The sequence below is a fragment of the Nerophis lumbriciformis genome, linkage group LG05 (assembly GCF_033978685.3).
Source record: "Nerophis lumbriciformis linkage group LG05, RoL_Nlum_v2.1, whole genome shotgun sequence".
Taxonomy (NCBI): domain Eukaryota; kingdom Metazoa; phylum Chordata; class Actinopteri; order Syngnathiformes; family Syngnathidae; genus Nerophis; species Nerophis lumbriciformis.
The window spans coordinates 5,960,763-5,977,830 of record NC_084552.2 but is presented as its reverse complement, the minus strand read 5'-3'; the positions used below and the strand labels follow the sequence as shown (position 1 = coordinate 5,977,830).

The window sequence follows — 17,068 nt, the reverse complement described above, 5'->3', positions numbered from 1 at the left end:
AACTGCAACAGATTCCCGTGTTTGCAAAATTGTTATAACGTTAGCAGTGAGTTTACAGCCTCACTGATTTAACTACACAGCAAATAAAAGTCACGTTACTTAGCCAATAAACGTTATCTTACATTCAAAACTTACCGTTCTTTGTGCAACTTCAAATGCCGGACGAAGTTGGAAGTTGTTGCCTCTCCATCAGTAATTTTCGAACCTCATGTGTTGCATACTGCAAACCGTTTTGTGTTGACCACCTCGTAATTTTTATACCCAAACAAAATTATTTTAGGTATCATTTTTTGTTCACTGTCGTGTGGTTTGGACATGTCTTCTTCGTTGGTTGTCCTGCAATTTGATTGGATGAATGCTGTGTGATGAAAACAAAGTAGATCTAATTTGATTGGCTGTTGTACTGAGAGCACACCAGCTGACACACGCAACGCTGATAGACAAGTACACAATGAAAAATACGGAGCGCTCCCGAATAACTTTTTCATCTTTGGGTTTTGGGGAAAGTAGCAAGTCATGTCAAGTCATGTCAATTCAAAAGGCTCAAGTCCAAGTGAAGTCACAAGTCATTGATGTTAAAGTCTAAGTCGAGTTGCAAGTCGTTTTACATTTTGTCAAGTCGAGTCTAAAGTCATCAAATTCATGACTCGAGTCTGACTCGAGTCCAAGTCATGTGACTCGAGTCCACACCTCTGACCCCAGGGGTCAATACTGGGACCAAGATTGTTCAATCTTTATATAAACGACATTTGTAAGGTTACGAAGGACTTAAAGTTGGTTTTATTTGCAGACGACACAACTGCTTTCTGTTCAGGAGAGAGCACACAGAAGATAATACAAATAATAACAGAAGAAATGAACAAATTAAAAAGATGGTTTGACAAAAACAGACTATCTTTGAATCTCAGTAAAACTAAAATAATGCTATTTGGTAATAGTAGAAAAGAGCATCATACACAAATACAAATAGACGGAGTAGACATAGAAAGGGTAAAAGAAACTAGATTTTTGGGAGTATTAATAGATGATCAAATGAACTGGAAATCTCATATACAAAACATACAACATAAGGTGGCAAAAAACATTTCAATAATGAATAAAGCAAAATATGTCCTGGGCCAGAAATCACTACATATTCTCTACTGCTCGCTAGTGTTACCATATCTGAGTTATTGTGCAGAAATATGGGGAAATAACTACAAATGTGCGCTACATTCGCTAACCGTGTTACAAAAAAGATCAGTTAGAATAATACATAATGTTGGATATAGAGAACACACAAACCCTTTATTTATTAAGTCAGAAATATTAAAGTTTGGTGATTTGGTAAAATTGCAAACAGCTAAAATGATGTACAAAGCAAACTATAACCTGCTACCAAAGAATGTACAACAATTATTCTCAACTAAAGAGGAGAAATATAACCTTAGAGGAAAAAATAATTTAAAACATTTATATGCATGTACAACACTTAGAACTTTTAGCATATCAGTATGTGGAATTAAATTATGGAATGGATTAAGTAAAGAAGTTAAAAATTGTACTGATATGATCCAGTTTAAGAGGTTGTTCAAAATAATAGTGCTTACAGAGTACAAAAAAGAAGAATTATGAGAAATACTTTCAACCTTATTGAAAATAAGATATTCTTCATCTCAGTATGTTAATAATGACTGAATTAATTAATTAATTACATATTACAAAACTGTTGTATGCTAATTCATAGATGTTATTTTATTATATAAAAAGGTCAGTAAATGATTCTATATATTTGTAAACGCTTGAAGTGGGAAAGGGGTAGGATTAAATAAGCTTTGCTTCTTCCTACTCCTTTTCGGGCAGGATGTAAAATGAAATGATATGAAATTGTGTGATGTATTATGATGTAAGTGTGTTCATGTTCGAAATAAACTAAAGAAAAAATAAAAATAAAAAATAAAAATATTTCACTTGTTACTGTATGGCGTTGTAATATAAGTTTGATTTAAGTTTATTTGATCATGCAAATATGTACAATATGATGCACACAATTCACGTATAGTTTCTCATTACATGTTTGAAAAGTAGTAGGAATAAGGACAGCTATTTATTCCTTTTACCCCCCTTTTTACTTTTTAATAGGGTTCAAAATGTTAATCAGGATTCTTCTTCCTTGGACAATTCATTTAAACAGTTTCTTAAACTGAATCATACTAGTACTGTGGTTCTTAACCTTGTTGGAGGTACCGAACCCCACCAATTTCAAATGCGCATTCACCGAACCCTTCTTTAGTGAAAAATATTATTATATATATATATTTTTTAATTTAAGACAGTTATATGTTTTTCTACTGGTGCACACAATGAACCGTGCATGAACATCAATCAATCAATGTAACATTGATTGATTGATTGCCATGAGCACTACACAGCCAGAAAAAAACCTGGGCAGGACAAGTAAAAATATTGGGGCAAGTAGATTTGAGAAGTCAGGCAAGTAGAAAAAAACCTTAACGTTGAACCCTGCATGTGTTGAGCTGCTGCCGCTTAAGGTTGGACGGCACTGTACATAGAGCGCTTCTGCTCGTTAGTAATAAATTATAATGTTGGATGTTCACTCCTTCACACAGATGAGTATAGAAAAATATTTTCAACGGCCGAAAAGGGCTCGACTTGGAGAGGAGGTAGGCCTACAGTCCGGACCACAGGTGCGACCTGTTCAGCAGCAGCAGGAGGAGGAGGAGGAGGAGGTGGTTGACTGACTGTGGCAGGACACCTCTGCCTCTGTTTCACTTCATGTTGCTGGTAAATAATGTGGTTGTAGTAGTAGGCTAAAGTTAAATTATTTAGTATTCACTAATTAAAGGGGCAGAGCTTTAAGAGACATTTTAGCTTTTATATTTTATAAGATATATTTTTTGTAAGAACCACAATTAATAAATATATTTCAGTGAATCACTAATTGTTCAAATCTGTATATAAATATGTACATAAAATGTAATTATATTCCAACTCTGCGTTCTCCTTGGTCATCGGCTCTGCCGCCGCCGCCGCCGCCACCCCCCGCCCCCTGACCACACCACCACAAATAGATGCCTGTCCTGTGGGAAACACTGATGTTTATTTATATAGCCCTAAATCACAAGTGTCTCAAAGGGCTGCACAAGCCACAACGACATCCTCGGTACAAAGCCCACATAAGGGCAAGGAAAAACTCACCCCAGTGGGACGTCGATGTGAATGACTATGAGAAACCTTGGAGAGGACCGCATATGTGGGTAACCCCCCCCTCTAGGGGAGACCGAATGCAATGGATGTCGAGTGGGTCTGACATAATATTGTGAGAGTCCAGTCCATAGTGGATCCAACATAATAGTAAGAGTCCAGTCCATAGTGGGGCCAGCAGGACACCATCCCGAGCGGAGACGGGTCAGCAGCGCAGAGATGTTCCCAGCCGATGCACAGGCGAGCGGTCCACCCCGGGTCCCGAGTCTGGACAGCCAGCACTTCATCCATGGCCACCGGACCTGTGTCCCCCCCCCCCCCCCCCCCCCTCCACAAGGAAGAGGGGAGCAGAGGAGAAAAGAAAAGAAACGGCAGATCAACTGGTCTAAAAGGGGGGTCTATTTAAAGGCTAGAGTATACAAATGAGTTTTAAGATGGGACTTAAATGCTTCTACTGAGGTAGCATCTCTAATTGTTACCGGGAGGGCATTCCATAGTACTGGAGCCCGATTAGAAAACGCTCTATAGCCCGCAGCCTTTTTTTGGGCTCTGGGAATCACTAATAAGCCGGAGTTCTTTGAACGCAGATTTCTTGCCGGGACATATGGCACAATACATCACCTTGTTCAAAGAACAAAACCAACACAGTGCATGAACTCACAACAAATTACTGCCAGGGTCAAACACCGAACTATCTATTACACAAGACAAGAAGAAGGAATCAAGCAGAGACAGAGTTGGATTTTACTCATGCGGAGAGGCGTATTGGGCTGTACACTCAGTTACAGTTTCCCCCTACGCTCTAAGGTACAGTACCACGTGTTCATCTATTTATTCAGGAGGTCCCTAGTTAACACCACTGAGGATTATTCAGAATGGAAATGTGCTGACACTAGTGATTTCGCCTTGTCTCTGATTTGTCTGCGTTGAGGTACTCGATGTCCGTCCTTGGCTGTCAGCAGGCAGGGTCTGGAAACAGACTGCCGACACGAGACAACTCGCAAAGCAAGATTACAAGTTGTGCCTTTGCACAGATAGAAAAGTACAACTTCAGCGCAATTGATAATAACTATAGCAACAGCCTTTAAGCATAAGAGTTGTGTGATAACTTATACATAATTATTCTACAATTTACACACCTGCAAATCAGACGGAAAATAAAAGGGAATATTGCTTGGGGGTATCCATAACACGGCGATAGGGAGAAGTTTTTATTTACACGATGAGTCGGGTGTGTCTTGACCTTCGCCGAACCCCTAGGGTTCGATCGAACCCAGGTTAAGAACCACTGTAGTAGTACATTGTTTAACTTCTTTGATTATCCCATTGCATTATGTAATTCAACAGACTGATATGCTGAATGTTTTAAGTGTTGTACGTGCACACAAATGTTTCAAGTTGTATTTTTCCCCTAAGGTTACATTTATTCTCTTTTGTTGAGTAGAATTGTTGTACATTATTGGGTAGCAGGGTATAGTTTGCTTTGTCCATACTTTGTTCTGTTTGCAAATGCACCAAGTCATTGAATTTCAGTATTTTTGGTTCAATAATTAAAAGGTTTGCTTGCTTGTTCTCTATATCCAACATTGTGTATTATTCTGATTGACTTCTTTTGTAACACTGTTAGGGAATGAAGTGCACTTTTGTAAGAATTTCCCCATATTTCTGCACAATAACTCATATATGGTATCACTAGCAAGTAGTAGAGAATATGGAGTGACTTTTGGTCCAGAACAGAGTCAACTTTATTCACGATTGATATATTTTTTGCCATATTATGTTGTATATTTTGAGATGAGATTTCCAGTTCATTTTATTGTCTATTATTACACCTAAAAATTAGATTCAATCAATCAATGTTTATTTATGTAGCCCTAAATCACAAGTGTCTCAAAGGGCTGCACAAGCCACAACGACATCCTCGGTACAGAGCCCACATCAGGGCAAGGAAAAACTCACACCAGTGGGACGTCGATGTGAATGACTATGAGAAACCTTGGAGATGACCGCATATGTGGGTAGCCCCCCCCCCTCTAGGGGAGACCGAAAGCAATGGATGTCGAGTGGGTCTGACATAATATTGTGAAAGTCCAGTCCATAGTGGATCCAACATATCAGCGAAAGTCCAGCCCACAGTTGATTTTACTCTTTCAATGTCTCCTCTGTCTATTTGTGTTTGATTTTCTCTTTTACTGTTGCCAAATAGCATTAATTTAGTTTTGCTTGGATTCAAATACGTTTTTGTCAAACCTCTCTTTAATTTGTTCATTTCTTCTGTTATTTGTATTAGCTTCTGTGTGTTCTCTCCTGAACAAAACCCAGATGTACAAATAGTACTAACTTTAAGTTCTTTGTAACTTTACTAATGTCGTTTCTCTAGAGATTGAACAATTTTGGTCCCAGTATTGATCCCTGAGGTACGCCACCAGAATTATTTAACTCTGTATTTAGCTCAAAATTATAGAACGGATAAAGTGTCTCATATGATTGATCCTTTGTACATGTATTATTATTTCACATGGTTTAATTTTTTCATTAGAGTTGACACTGTTTGTTGTTCCTGAAAATAAAATAACAGTTTTCACTGTTTTTGTGCCTCCAGAGCAGTGGAAAGAGTTCTGTCCTGGAGAGCCTGGTGGGCAGAGACCTGCTCCCCCGCGGCACTGGCATCGTCACCAGGCGTCCTCTCATCCTCCAGCTGGTCCACGTCGATCCTGGAGATGCCCGTAAAAATGACGACTGCGGTAGGCACCAGAATTGCCCAGCTTTCTATACATGCTTTGCTACCGCGAGATGTACATGCAGAACATGTCACACGCTTTTCTCTTTCTGTTGCTGTCTAATCACTTTGCAGATTGCAGAGTGTGCAAACGCTCCATAAAGGTGCATTTTACTGCTGTAAATGAACCAGGATTAGCTTTGTAGCGCCGCTCCTCCTTCAGTCAGTCTCACTGCTTTCTTTAGTGGAACCCCACCATGTTGTAGCCTAGCATCCTGCACACTCTTGTGTTATTATTAAATCGGGTGTTTCTGTCCTAAAATGCTTTGTTGTGTCATGCAGGCAGAGAAGGTGAGGAGTGGGGGAAGTTTCTACACACCAAAGCTATGGTAATGAGTGATTCAAAACAAAATATTACATGCATGCTAACAACTAATGTTTCTGTTTTTTTTTTCTTTTGTTGCAGATTTACACCGATTTTGATGACATTAGGCAAGAAATAGAAACAGAAACGGAGCGAGTGTCAGGGAATAATAAGGTGGGACTATTTACTACTTACATTTTAAATGGTCATTTTGTATTCTTTGTCAAATGTGTTAGTATTTTCCAAACCATTCAAGTAGGTTACCTCGTTTTTTTAATGGTTTTGTGCAGGGCATCAGTGATGAACCCATTCATCTGAAGATATTTTCTCCTCACGTTGTCAACCTCACCCTAGTGGACTTGCCTGGTATCACCAAGGTAGCGTGTTAAATCACCATAGTGTTCTTTTGTAATGAATGACAGTATTGGGGGTCTTGATCATCCATCCATCCATCCATTTTCTACCGCTTATTCCTTTTGGGGTCGCGGGGGGCGCTGGAGCCTATCTCAGCTACAATCGGGCGGAAGGCGGTGTACACCCTGGACAAGTCGCAGGGCCAACACAGATAGACAGACAACATTCACACTCACATTCACACACTAGGGCCAATTTAGTGTTGCCAATCAACCTATCCCCAGGTGCATGTCTTTGGAGGTGGGAGGAAGCCGGAGTACCCGGAGGAAACCCACGCAGTTACGGGGAGAACATGCAAACTCCACACAGAAAGATCCCGAGCCCGGGATTGAACCCAAGACTACTCAGGACCTTCGTATTGTGAGGCAGATGCACTAACTCCTCTTCCACCGTGCTGCTCGTCTTGATCAGATTGGCAAAAAAAAATTGGATTATATAGACTTGGTGGTAGCGGGGGTGTATAATGTAGCCCGAAAGAGTTAGGGATGCATGGGATTCTGGGTATTTGTTCTGTTGTGTTTATGTTGTGTTACGGTGCGGATGTTCTCCCAAAATGTGTTTGTCATTCTTTTTCGGTGTGGGTTCACAGTGTGGCGCACATTTGTAACAGTGTTAAAGTTGTTTTATACGGCCACCCTCAGTGTAACCTGTGTGGCTGTTGACCAAGTATGCATTGCAGTCACTTATGTGTGTTTGCTGAAACCTCATACACGCTGTATGTACAGGTTGTAGAGGGCGCTAAAGACAGTGCCATCACAGCACGCCCTTATTATTGTTGTTTGGGTGAAAATCAGCAGACATCCGATAGAATAGTTGCCCTGAATTTCGGGAGTCTCCCGGAAAAATCGGGAGGGTTGGCAAGTATGACGCTGTCAAGCGCCATTCATATAAAACTCGCGGGCCGCACTAACATTAAATTTTCATATTAAGGTGTGGGCCGTGTGTCTGGTTTATACATAGCACAAAGCAAAAAAAAAAAAAACTTTGTATGCAGTGTTATTTCATTTTAAATTTCAAAAGAGTTTTGTGGCTCCCATTGTTTTCTTGAATTTGTGAAACGGGTCAAAATGGCTCTTTGAGTGGTAAAGGTTGCCGACCCCTGAGCTAGACATTCATAAGTGTCTTTCATTGAACAATACAGCAGTTTAAACAGAACATTTGTCATTATAAATAAGAATCAAATAATTATACAGGTTGTTGCCTTTTACTTTTTGTTTATGCATTTATATTGGACAAATAAAATAAAATAAAGAGAACAAAACAAAAGAGGAATTAAATGAAAATAACAATATAGTAGTGTGCTTTGAACATGTACCGTATTTTTCGGAGTATAAGTCGCTCCGGCGTATTAGTCGCACCGGCCGAAAATGCATAATATAGAAGGAAAAAAACATATATAAGTCGCATTTTTGGGGGAAATTTATTTGATAAAATCCAACACCAAGAATAGACATTTAAAAGGCAATTTAAAATGAATAAAGAATAGTGAGCAACAGGCTGAATAAGTGTACGTTATATGACTCATAAATAACCAACTGAGAACGTGCCTGGTATGTTAACGTAACATATTATGGTAAGAGTCATTCAAATAACTATAACATATAGAACATGCTATACGTTTACCAAACAATCTGTCACTCCTAATCGCTAAATCCCATGAAATCTTCTACCTTGGTGTCGCTTCTAAACAACTCTGCCAACTCCAAAGGTAGACAAAGCGCCGCTTCCTCTTCTATCTTCCATCCATCCATCCATCTTCTTCCGCTTATCCGAGTTCGGGTCGCGGGGGCAGCAGCCAAAGCAGGGAAGCCCAGACTTTCCTCTCCCCAGCCACTTCGTCCAGCTCCTCCCGGGGGATCCCGAGGCGTTCCCAGGCCAGCCGGGAGACGTAGTCTTCCCAACGTGTCCTGGGTCTTCCCCGTGGCCTCCTACCGGTTGGACGTGCCCTAAACACCTCCCGAGGGAGGCGTTCGGGTGGCATCCTGACCAGATGCCCGAACCACCTCATCTGGCTCCTCTCGATGTGGAGGAGCAGTGGCTTTACTTTGAGCTCCCCTCGGATGGCAGAGCTTCTCACCCTATCTCTAAGGGAGAGCCCCGCCACCCGGCGGAGGAAACTCATTTCGGCCGCCTGTACCCGTGATCTTGTCCTTTCGGTCATAACCCAAAGCTCATGACCATAGGTAAGGATGGGAACGTAGATCGACCGGTAAATTGAGAGCTTTGCCTTCCGGCTCAGCTCCTTCTTCACCACAATGGATCGATACAGCGTCTGCATTACTGAAGATGCCGCACCGATCCGCCTGTCGATCTCACGATCCACTTTTCCCTCACTCGTGAACAAGACTCCTAGGTACTTGAACTCCTCCACTTGGGGCAGGGTCTCCTCCCCAACTCGGAGATGGCACTCCACCCTTTTCCGGGCGAGAACCATGGACTCGGACTTGGAGGTGCTGATTCTCATCCCAGTCGCTTCACACTCGGCTGCGAACCGATCCAGCGAGAGCTGAAGATCCTGGCCAGATGAAGCCATCAGGACCACATCATCTGCAAAAAGCAGAGACCTAATCCTGCAGCCACCAAACCGGATCCCCTCAACGCCTTGACTGCGCCTCTTCTATCTTATTTGATATTTTACGGTAATGTGTTAATCATTTCACACATAAATCGCTTTCAAACTATGAAAAAAACTGCAATTTATAATCCAAAAGATATGGTATACAGTCACAATGTTTACATCACCTTTACAGTTTCACATCCTAACATGTACGGAAAGGAATAGGAAGAAGCATAGCTTATTATTTACAAATGCATCCCCAAAATGTATTAGAAAATATCCAGTAACAAACGTGTCCGCAAACTTACTGCATCATGAGCTTAAAGTAATGAATTATTTTGGCCACTAAGTGTCACAAAAAAAACAAAAAAACTACTACTCCACCTCAAATTAAAGACAACCAAAGACATGCACCTGCGGATAGGTTGATTGGCAACACTAAATTGGCCCTCGTGAATGAATGTGAGTGTGAATGTTGTCTGTCTATCTGTGTTGGCCCTGCGATGAGGTGGCGACTTGTCCAGGGTGTACCGCGCCTTCCTCCCGAATGCAGCTGAGATAGGCTCCATAACCCCCCGCAACCCCAAAAGGGACAAGCGGTAGAAAATGGATGGATGGATGTCTTTTCTAGATAGTCTATAATAATTAGGTTAGTGTTTTTCATACGTAACATTGTTCTCTGTTTAAATAATTCCACTTGATCAAACTTTCTGTAACATTCCACACTACAAAATGATACAAGTTTGTGTGATGCATGCTGATATCAAATCAATCAACATGTCCACTTTTCATTCCTAACATTACAACTTCTAAACATTGTGTAAATGATGTCCCAGGTGCCTGTGGGCGATCAGCCCAAAGACATCGAGATCCAGATCAGAGATCTCATCCTGAAGCACATCTCCAACCCCAACTGCATCATTCTCGCCGTCACCGCCGCCAACACCGACATGGCCACGTCAGAGGCCCTCAAGGTGGCGCGGGAGGTCGACCCCGATGGTAAAGACCCACAGTGCACTTCTCCTGAGAAAGTACGTGCGAATGCTGAGACGTACACTTCCCTGCAGGCAGAAGGACGCTGGCCGTAGTGACCAAACTAGACCTGATGGACGCCGGTACCGATGCGATGGATGTGTTGATGGGCCGAGTCATTCCTGTCAAACTGGGACTTATCGGCGTAGTCAACAGGTTAGTAAGATCAATTGCACTCTAGATGCATGCATCAATAGGTATTGTTCATTCATGGGTCTTTATTGTAATCAAAGTATGGCTCAATCATTCATTCAGCATCAAATATTAATGGGTGTACTGTATATGGAAAATGTAATACTGTCTGGCATGTGTTTGTAGGAGCCAGTTGGACATCAATAATAAGAAGCCGGTCGCTGATGCAATCCGTGATGAACACGCTTTCCTGCAGAAGAAATATCCGTCCTTGGCTAACAGGAACGGGACCAAATACCTGGCCAGGACCCTCAACAGGTAACACAATGATAATTAATAATGTCCTCAAACTCAGGGTGCTTAAAATGATCAAAATTAACTGGTTTTAGCATCTTCAATGCACAAAATGTATCAGTGAGCTCTTACATTCTTCAATTTTTTTTATATTTGAACATGTTTGCATGAAGAGATAAATTATACAAAAACCATGCACATAAATTTGGTCATAAACAGTTACCTTCTTAAATCTAAGAACTAGATTCATAAGATAGAAAATGATAGAGGAATAATGTTTCAGGGCTGTCAAACTAATTTTTATTGAGAGCCACACCTTATTATGGCTGACTACCCTGAGCCGCTTGTAAGAGTGACTAATGTACGGTATAAGAATTTTATGTATATAATGTATAATCACCTTACAATGCCCAATGTATTTGATTATTAGATATTTTTTCCATAAAAATTGATGGATAACTTGCTAGGTATTTATTTGTATTGTTACAACAAAATATAATGCAGTATATTGTATTTGTTGTCATGACCAGATAACAAAGTTGAAAAGTTATGGAATCCCATGCAGCACCTACATATTTTCTGTCAAAATGGAATGAAGGAATACATTTAGGAAGAAAGATGAAGTACTTTATTGGCACACATTATTTCTGTGGCCACGTGAAATGTTGTGGCGGGCCAGATCTGGCCCCCGGGCCTTCATTATGACACCCTGTGATGGAATGTATCAAAATATGTGATTAGTTAATACTATATATATATATATATAATACATAGATGGAACATCAAGAAGTTACACTAGTAGAATACATAAAACATTTAAATCAAATATTTCATGTTTAATGTGTAACATAAATAAATATAAAAATACATTACAATAAAACATACTACTAAATAGTATTTAAATGTATCTAATTTATTAGATTATTTATTTGATTAAATGTATATTTTGGAATGATAATACATACATATTTAGGGACCGCAATGTTCCTTTGGGACAGAGGACCCTATTGTAATTGTAAGGTTTTATTATTATTATTCCGTCGCCTATTTGCGCTGTAATTTGACCCCCTTAACATGCTTCAAAACTCACCATATTTGACACACACATCAGGACTGGTGAAAATTGCCATCTAATAAAAAAAAACAAAAAAACCCAAAACTCAAAATTATGCTCTAGCGCCCCCTAGGAAGAAACACAGACAAAACTGCTTGTAACTTCCCGTAGGAATGTCGTAGAGACATGAAACAAAAACCTCTATGTAGACCTAGATTTCATACATTGACATCCTTCAGCAAAAATCAACAGGAAGTTGGCAATTCCCCCTTCAAAACAAACGTTTAGTAAAAACAGTCACTTTTGCCTCTTTGAGCTGTAATTTGACCCCCTTAACATGCTTCAAAACTCACCAAACTGGACACACACATCAGGACTGGCAAAAATTGCGATTTAATAAAAAAAAACCAACCCCAAAACTCAAAATTGCGCTCTAGCGCCCCCTAGGAAGAAAACACAGACACAACTGCTCCTAGGAAGAAAACTCAGACAAAACTGCCTGTAACTTCCAGTACGAATGTCGTAGAGACATGAAACAAAAACCTCTATGTAGGTCTCACTTAGACCTACATTTCATTCATTGGCAACCCCCAGCAAAAATCAACAGGAAATTTGCAATTCCCCCTTCAAAACAAAAGTTTTGTAAAAACCGGTCACCTTTTTTCAAACATTATCTCCTCTGAGCGTGTTTGTCGTGTCGGCTTCAAACTAGCACAGGAGGGAGATTGAACCCTTCTGATTAAAAGTTGACCAAAGACTTTTAATTACTGCTCCGGTTTGGATTTTATGTGCCATCAAAGTCGGTCCCGTCCATCGCTGCTTTGTTTTTTTGTAGATATTTATTTATTTAAATACATTTTAATTGTATATGTTTTTCAATTTTGAAAATGGCTGTAAATAATGTCATGTTCTGTAACCTATTTCAAACATTTGAATGTCTTTTTCCAAGATGTCAGCCTAATAGTTACTTTATTTGCAAGGTCTTAAGAGCAAATGAAGCGCCACAGCTCCAAAAAATTGTGTTTGTCACAGATAATGCACACAATGAAGCTCGACACTACTCTGAAAATGGTTTTGCATATCTGCATCCTAACAGAAGCGTGTGCCCTTTTCTCTTCTCCTAATGTCAGACTACTGATGCATCACATCCGCGACTGTCTGCCGGAGCTCAAGACACGGATCAACGTCCTGGCCGCTCAGTACCAGTCCCTGCTCAGCAGCTACGGCGAACCCGTGGAGGATCAAAGCGCCACCTTGCTCCAGCTCATCACCAAGTTCGCCACGGAGTACTGCAACACCATCGAGGGCACGGCCAAATACATCGAGACTGCAGAGCTGTAAGTGTCCACACAGTGGTGCTGCTGAGGCACTCAGAGGAGCTTTTATAATTTAATAATGTGCTGCAGCTGGGGAGTGAAGCAAACTCCTGACAGCTGAGTCAGCTAATATCCCCTCACTGCTGCTTCTCAGGTGCGGAGGAGCCCGAATATGTTACATATTCCATGAGACTTTTGGTAGAACTTTGGAGTGTGTGGACCCCCTAGGAGGCCTCAGTACCATCGATATCCTAACAGCCATAAGGAACGCAACGGTGAGTGCAGGATTTTCAAACCTTCACCTCTCTTGCGAACGGCTAATCTCTCTCCCCTCGCCGTGCTGCGTCAGGGTCCTCGCCCGTCTCTGTTTGTGCCCGAGATCTCCTTCGAGCTCCTCGTGAAGAAGCAGGTGAAACGCCTGGAGGAGCCCAGTCTGCGCTGCGTGGAGCTGGTCCACGAGGAAATGCAGAGGATCATCCAGCACTGCAGCAACTACAGCACGCAGGTCGTCGTCCGTCTTTCAGTCTGCATCTCCCCGCTCCTATTCTGATGCTCCTGCTGACACCGAGTCATTTCTGCAGGAGCTGCAGAGATTCCCCAAACTCCACGAGGCCATCGTGGAAGTGGTCACCTCCCTCCTGAGGAAGAGACTGCCCATCACCAATGAGATGGTACCATCACACTACCTTTACGCAATACACGGTGGTACCTCAATCACATACTTAACCCTTTAAAGCAGTGGTCTCAACCTTTTTGTAGCTGCGGACCGGTCAACGCTTGAAAATCTGTCCCACGGACCGGGGGGTTGGGGGGGTTATTATTATTATTTTTTTATTATTATTTTTTTTAATTTTTTTATTTTTTTATTTATTTTTATTTTTTATTTTTTCCATAAAGAAATACAATCATGTGTGCTTACGGACTGTATCCCTGCAGACTGTATTGATCTATATTGATATATAATGTATATATTGTGTTTTTTTATGCCCATCCATCCATCCATCTTCTTCCGCTTATCCGAGGTCGGGTCGCGGGGGCAGCAGCTTAAGCAGGGAAGCCCAGACTTCCCTCTCCCCAGCCACTTCGTCCAGCTCCTCCCGGGGGATCCCGAGGCGTTCCCAGGCCAGCCGGGAGAGATAGTCTTCCCAGCGTGTCCTGGGTCTTCCCCGTGGCCTCCTACCGGTCGGACGTGCCCGAAACACCTTCCTAGGGAGGCGTTCGGGTGACATCCTGACCAGATGCCCGAACCACCTCATCTGGCTCCTCTCGATGTGGAGGAGCAGCGGCTTTACTTTGAGCTCCCCCCGAATGACAGAGCTTCTCACCCTATCTCTAAGGGAGAGCCCCGCCACTCGGCGGAGGAAACTCATTTCGGCCGCTTGTACCCGTGATCTTGTCCTTTCGGTCATGACCCAAAGCTCATGACCATAGGTGAGGATGGGAACGTAGATCGACCAGTAAATCGAGAGCTTTGCCTTCCGGCTCAGCTCCTTCTTCACCACAACGGATCGATACAGCGTCCGCATTACTGAAGATGCCGCACCGATCCGCCTGTCGATCTCACGATCCACTCTTCCCCCACTCGTGAACAAGACTCCGAGGTACTTGAACTCCTCCACTTGGGGCAAGATCTCCTCCCCAACCCGGAGATGGCACTCCACCCTTTTCCGGGAGAGAACCATGGACTCGGACTTGGAGGTGCTGATTCCCATCCCAGTCGCTTCACACTCGGCTGCGAACCGATCCAGCGAGAGCTGAAGATCTTGGCCAGAGGAAGCCATCAGGACCACATCATCTGCAAATAGCAGAGACCTAATCCTGCAGCCATCAAACCAGATCCCCTCAACGCCCTGACTGCGTCTAGAAATTCTGTCCATAAAGGTTATGAACAGAATCGGTGACAAAGGGCAGCCTTGGCGGAGTCCAACCCTCACTGGAAACGTGTCCGACTTACTGCCGGCAATGCGGACCAAGCTCTGACACTGATTATACAGGGAGCGAACTGCCACAATAAGACAGTCCGATACCCCATACTCTCTGAGCACTCCCCACAGGACTTCCCGGGGTACACGGTCGAATGCCTTCTCCAAGTCCACAAAGCACATGTAGACTGGTTGGGCAAACTCCCATGCACCCTCAAGGACCCTGCCGAGAGTATAGAGCTGGTCCACAGTTCCACGACCAGGACGAAAACCACACTGTTCCTCCTGAATCCGAGGTTCGACTATCCGGCGTAGCCTCCTCTCCAGTACACCTGAATAGACCTTACCGGGAAGGCTGAGGAGTGTGATCCCACGATAGTTGGAACACACCCTCCGGTTCCCCTTCTTAAAGAGAGGAACCACCACCCCGGTCTGCCAATCCAGAGGTACCGCCCCCGATGTCCACGCGATGTTGCAGAGTTTTTTTATGTTGGTTTAATAAAAAATAAAAAAAATTATTCAAAAAAATAAATAAATAATTTAATTATTTTTTTTTAATTTCTTGTGCGGCCCGGTACCAATCGGTCCGCGGACCGGTACCGGTCCCTGGCACATTTGCTATCGGGTCGCACAGAAACAATAATTCATTTATAAACTTCCGCATTTTTCTCCGACTTAACTTTCGCCTGTCCCACTAAACACACCAATAAGCTTATTACTAGATGTATATTATAACTCTTTTGTTATAGTACATGGGACAATGAACATTAATGGACATATAAAGTGTTAATGTGTCAGATGATAGCCAAAGGCTAATTTTTAGTCCTCTTTTTTTGCTGTTTTTATCTGCCGGTCCGTGACAATAATGCATAAATTGAACCGGTCCCTGATGGGGAAAAAGGTTGGGGATCCCTGCTTTAATGAATAGAAAATTCCAGTAATTTGAAACTGGAGTATTTATTGGTCCTTCTCAACAAATCTTAAAAAAAAAATAAAAAAAAATTCATATTTGATTTTCAGTTTGTAAAATATTTCACACAGCTGGTCACAAAATATTATTTGCATGTTTTTGTTTTTTCTAACAAACCAAATCATATTGCAATACACAGCAATATCTATCCTGCTAGTTCCAAACATAAAAATAACATTTGTCGTCTTGCCCAGCTGCTTCAAATCACTGTAATTCATTCTTTATCATTTTCACAGCATCTTCAATGTTGTAACTATTTATCATCTAAAGTCAACATCAGTGTGTATTTTTTCCTCATATAAATCATAAATTTATAATTTATTATCGCCACACACACACACACCAAGTGATAGCCACAAAATAATACAGCAAACTGGATATGTATATTTTACCTCTAAATATACCATATTGTGTAATGTAAACATATTTGTCTATTTGTGACATCTAAAGACTGTGTTGACTAATTTATAGTTACATTACCTATATACCCGCTGTTTCAAATTTGATACACACATTTTCAACACAGTTTTACTATAAATATTTAATGACATATTAGGAATTTCAAACTGCATCATTTTTTTTTATTTAGCCTTTATTTAACCAGGTAAAAATCCCATTGAGATCAAAGATCTCTTTTTCCAAGGGAGACCTGGCCAAGAGGGCAGCAGCAAGGTTACATTAAAAACAGTAAACAACACATAAAACATCACATTTACAACATTAAAACTTGCTCACATAACACGTGCATACAGACAAGGTAGACTGCAATCCTTTCACAGAAGCTTATTTAATGTAACAAGGGTTTGAAGTTGAAGATTTGATTGTAGGTTATTCCAAGCCTTCGGTGCTGAAAACCTAAATGCTTTCTTGCCCAGTTCAGTTCTTACTCTGGGGACGACAAATTGCATCGACAGAATAACTGTTCAAACTGATGTCAGTCAAAACAATTAACATTTTCTTACCTTACCCCTAAAAAAATCCGGTGTCTCTTGTTTCTTTTGTGGCAATCTTGCAGGATCACTGGACAGCCCTCTAATAAGTCAATTACTGCCCTCTAGTGGATTTTTCGTTTAATGTCTGCTTCTGATCT

General features: G+C 41.6%; 1 protein-coding gene across 1 annotated transcript in view; it reads left to right on the top strand.

The window, feature by feature from the left end:
- Nucleotides 1-17,068, top strand: part of LOC133606928 (dynamin-1-like protein) — a 34,900-nt gene that overhangs the window by 1,650 nt on the left and 16,182 nt on the right. Inside the window, exons 2-12 of the mRNA XM_061961380.2 lie at nt 5,807-5,948; nt 6,266-6,312; nt 6,390-6,461; nt 6,578-6,664; nt 10,095-10,257; nt 10,326-10,446; nt 10,609-10,740; nt 12,901-13,107; nt 13,241-13,361; nt 13,436-13,591; nt 13,668-13,757. Coding sequence (XP_061817364.1) covers nt 5,807-5,948; nt 6,266-6,312; nt 6,390-6,461; nt 6,578-6,664; nt 10,095-10,257; nt 10,326-10,446; nt 10,609-10,740; nt 12,901-13,107; nt 13,241-13,361; nt 13,436-13,591; nt 13,668-13,757 — 1,338 coding nt within the window. The remainder of the gene's footprint in view (nt 1-5,806; nt 5,949-6,265; nt 6,313-6,389; nt 6,462-6,577; nt 6,665-10,094; nt 10,258-10,325; nt 10,447-10,608; nt 10,741-12,900; nt 13,108-13,240; nt 13,362-13,435; nt 13,592-13,667; nt 13,758-17,068) is intronic.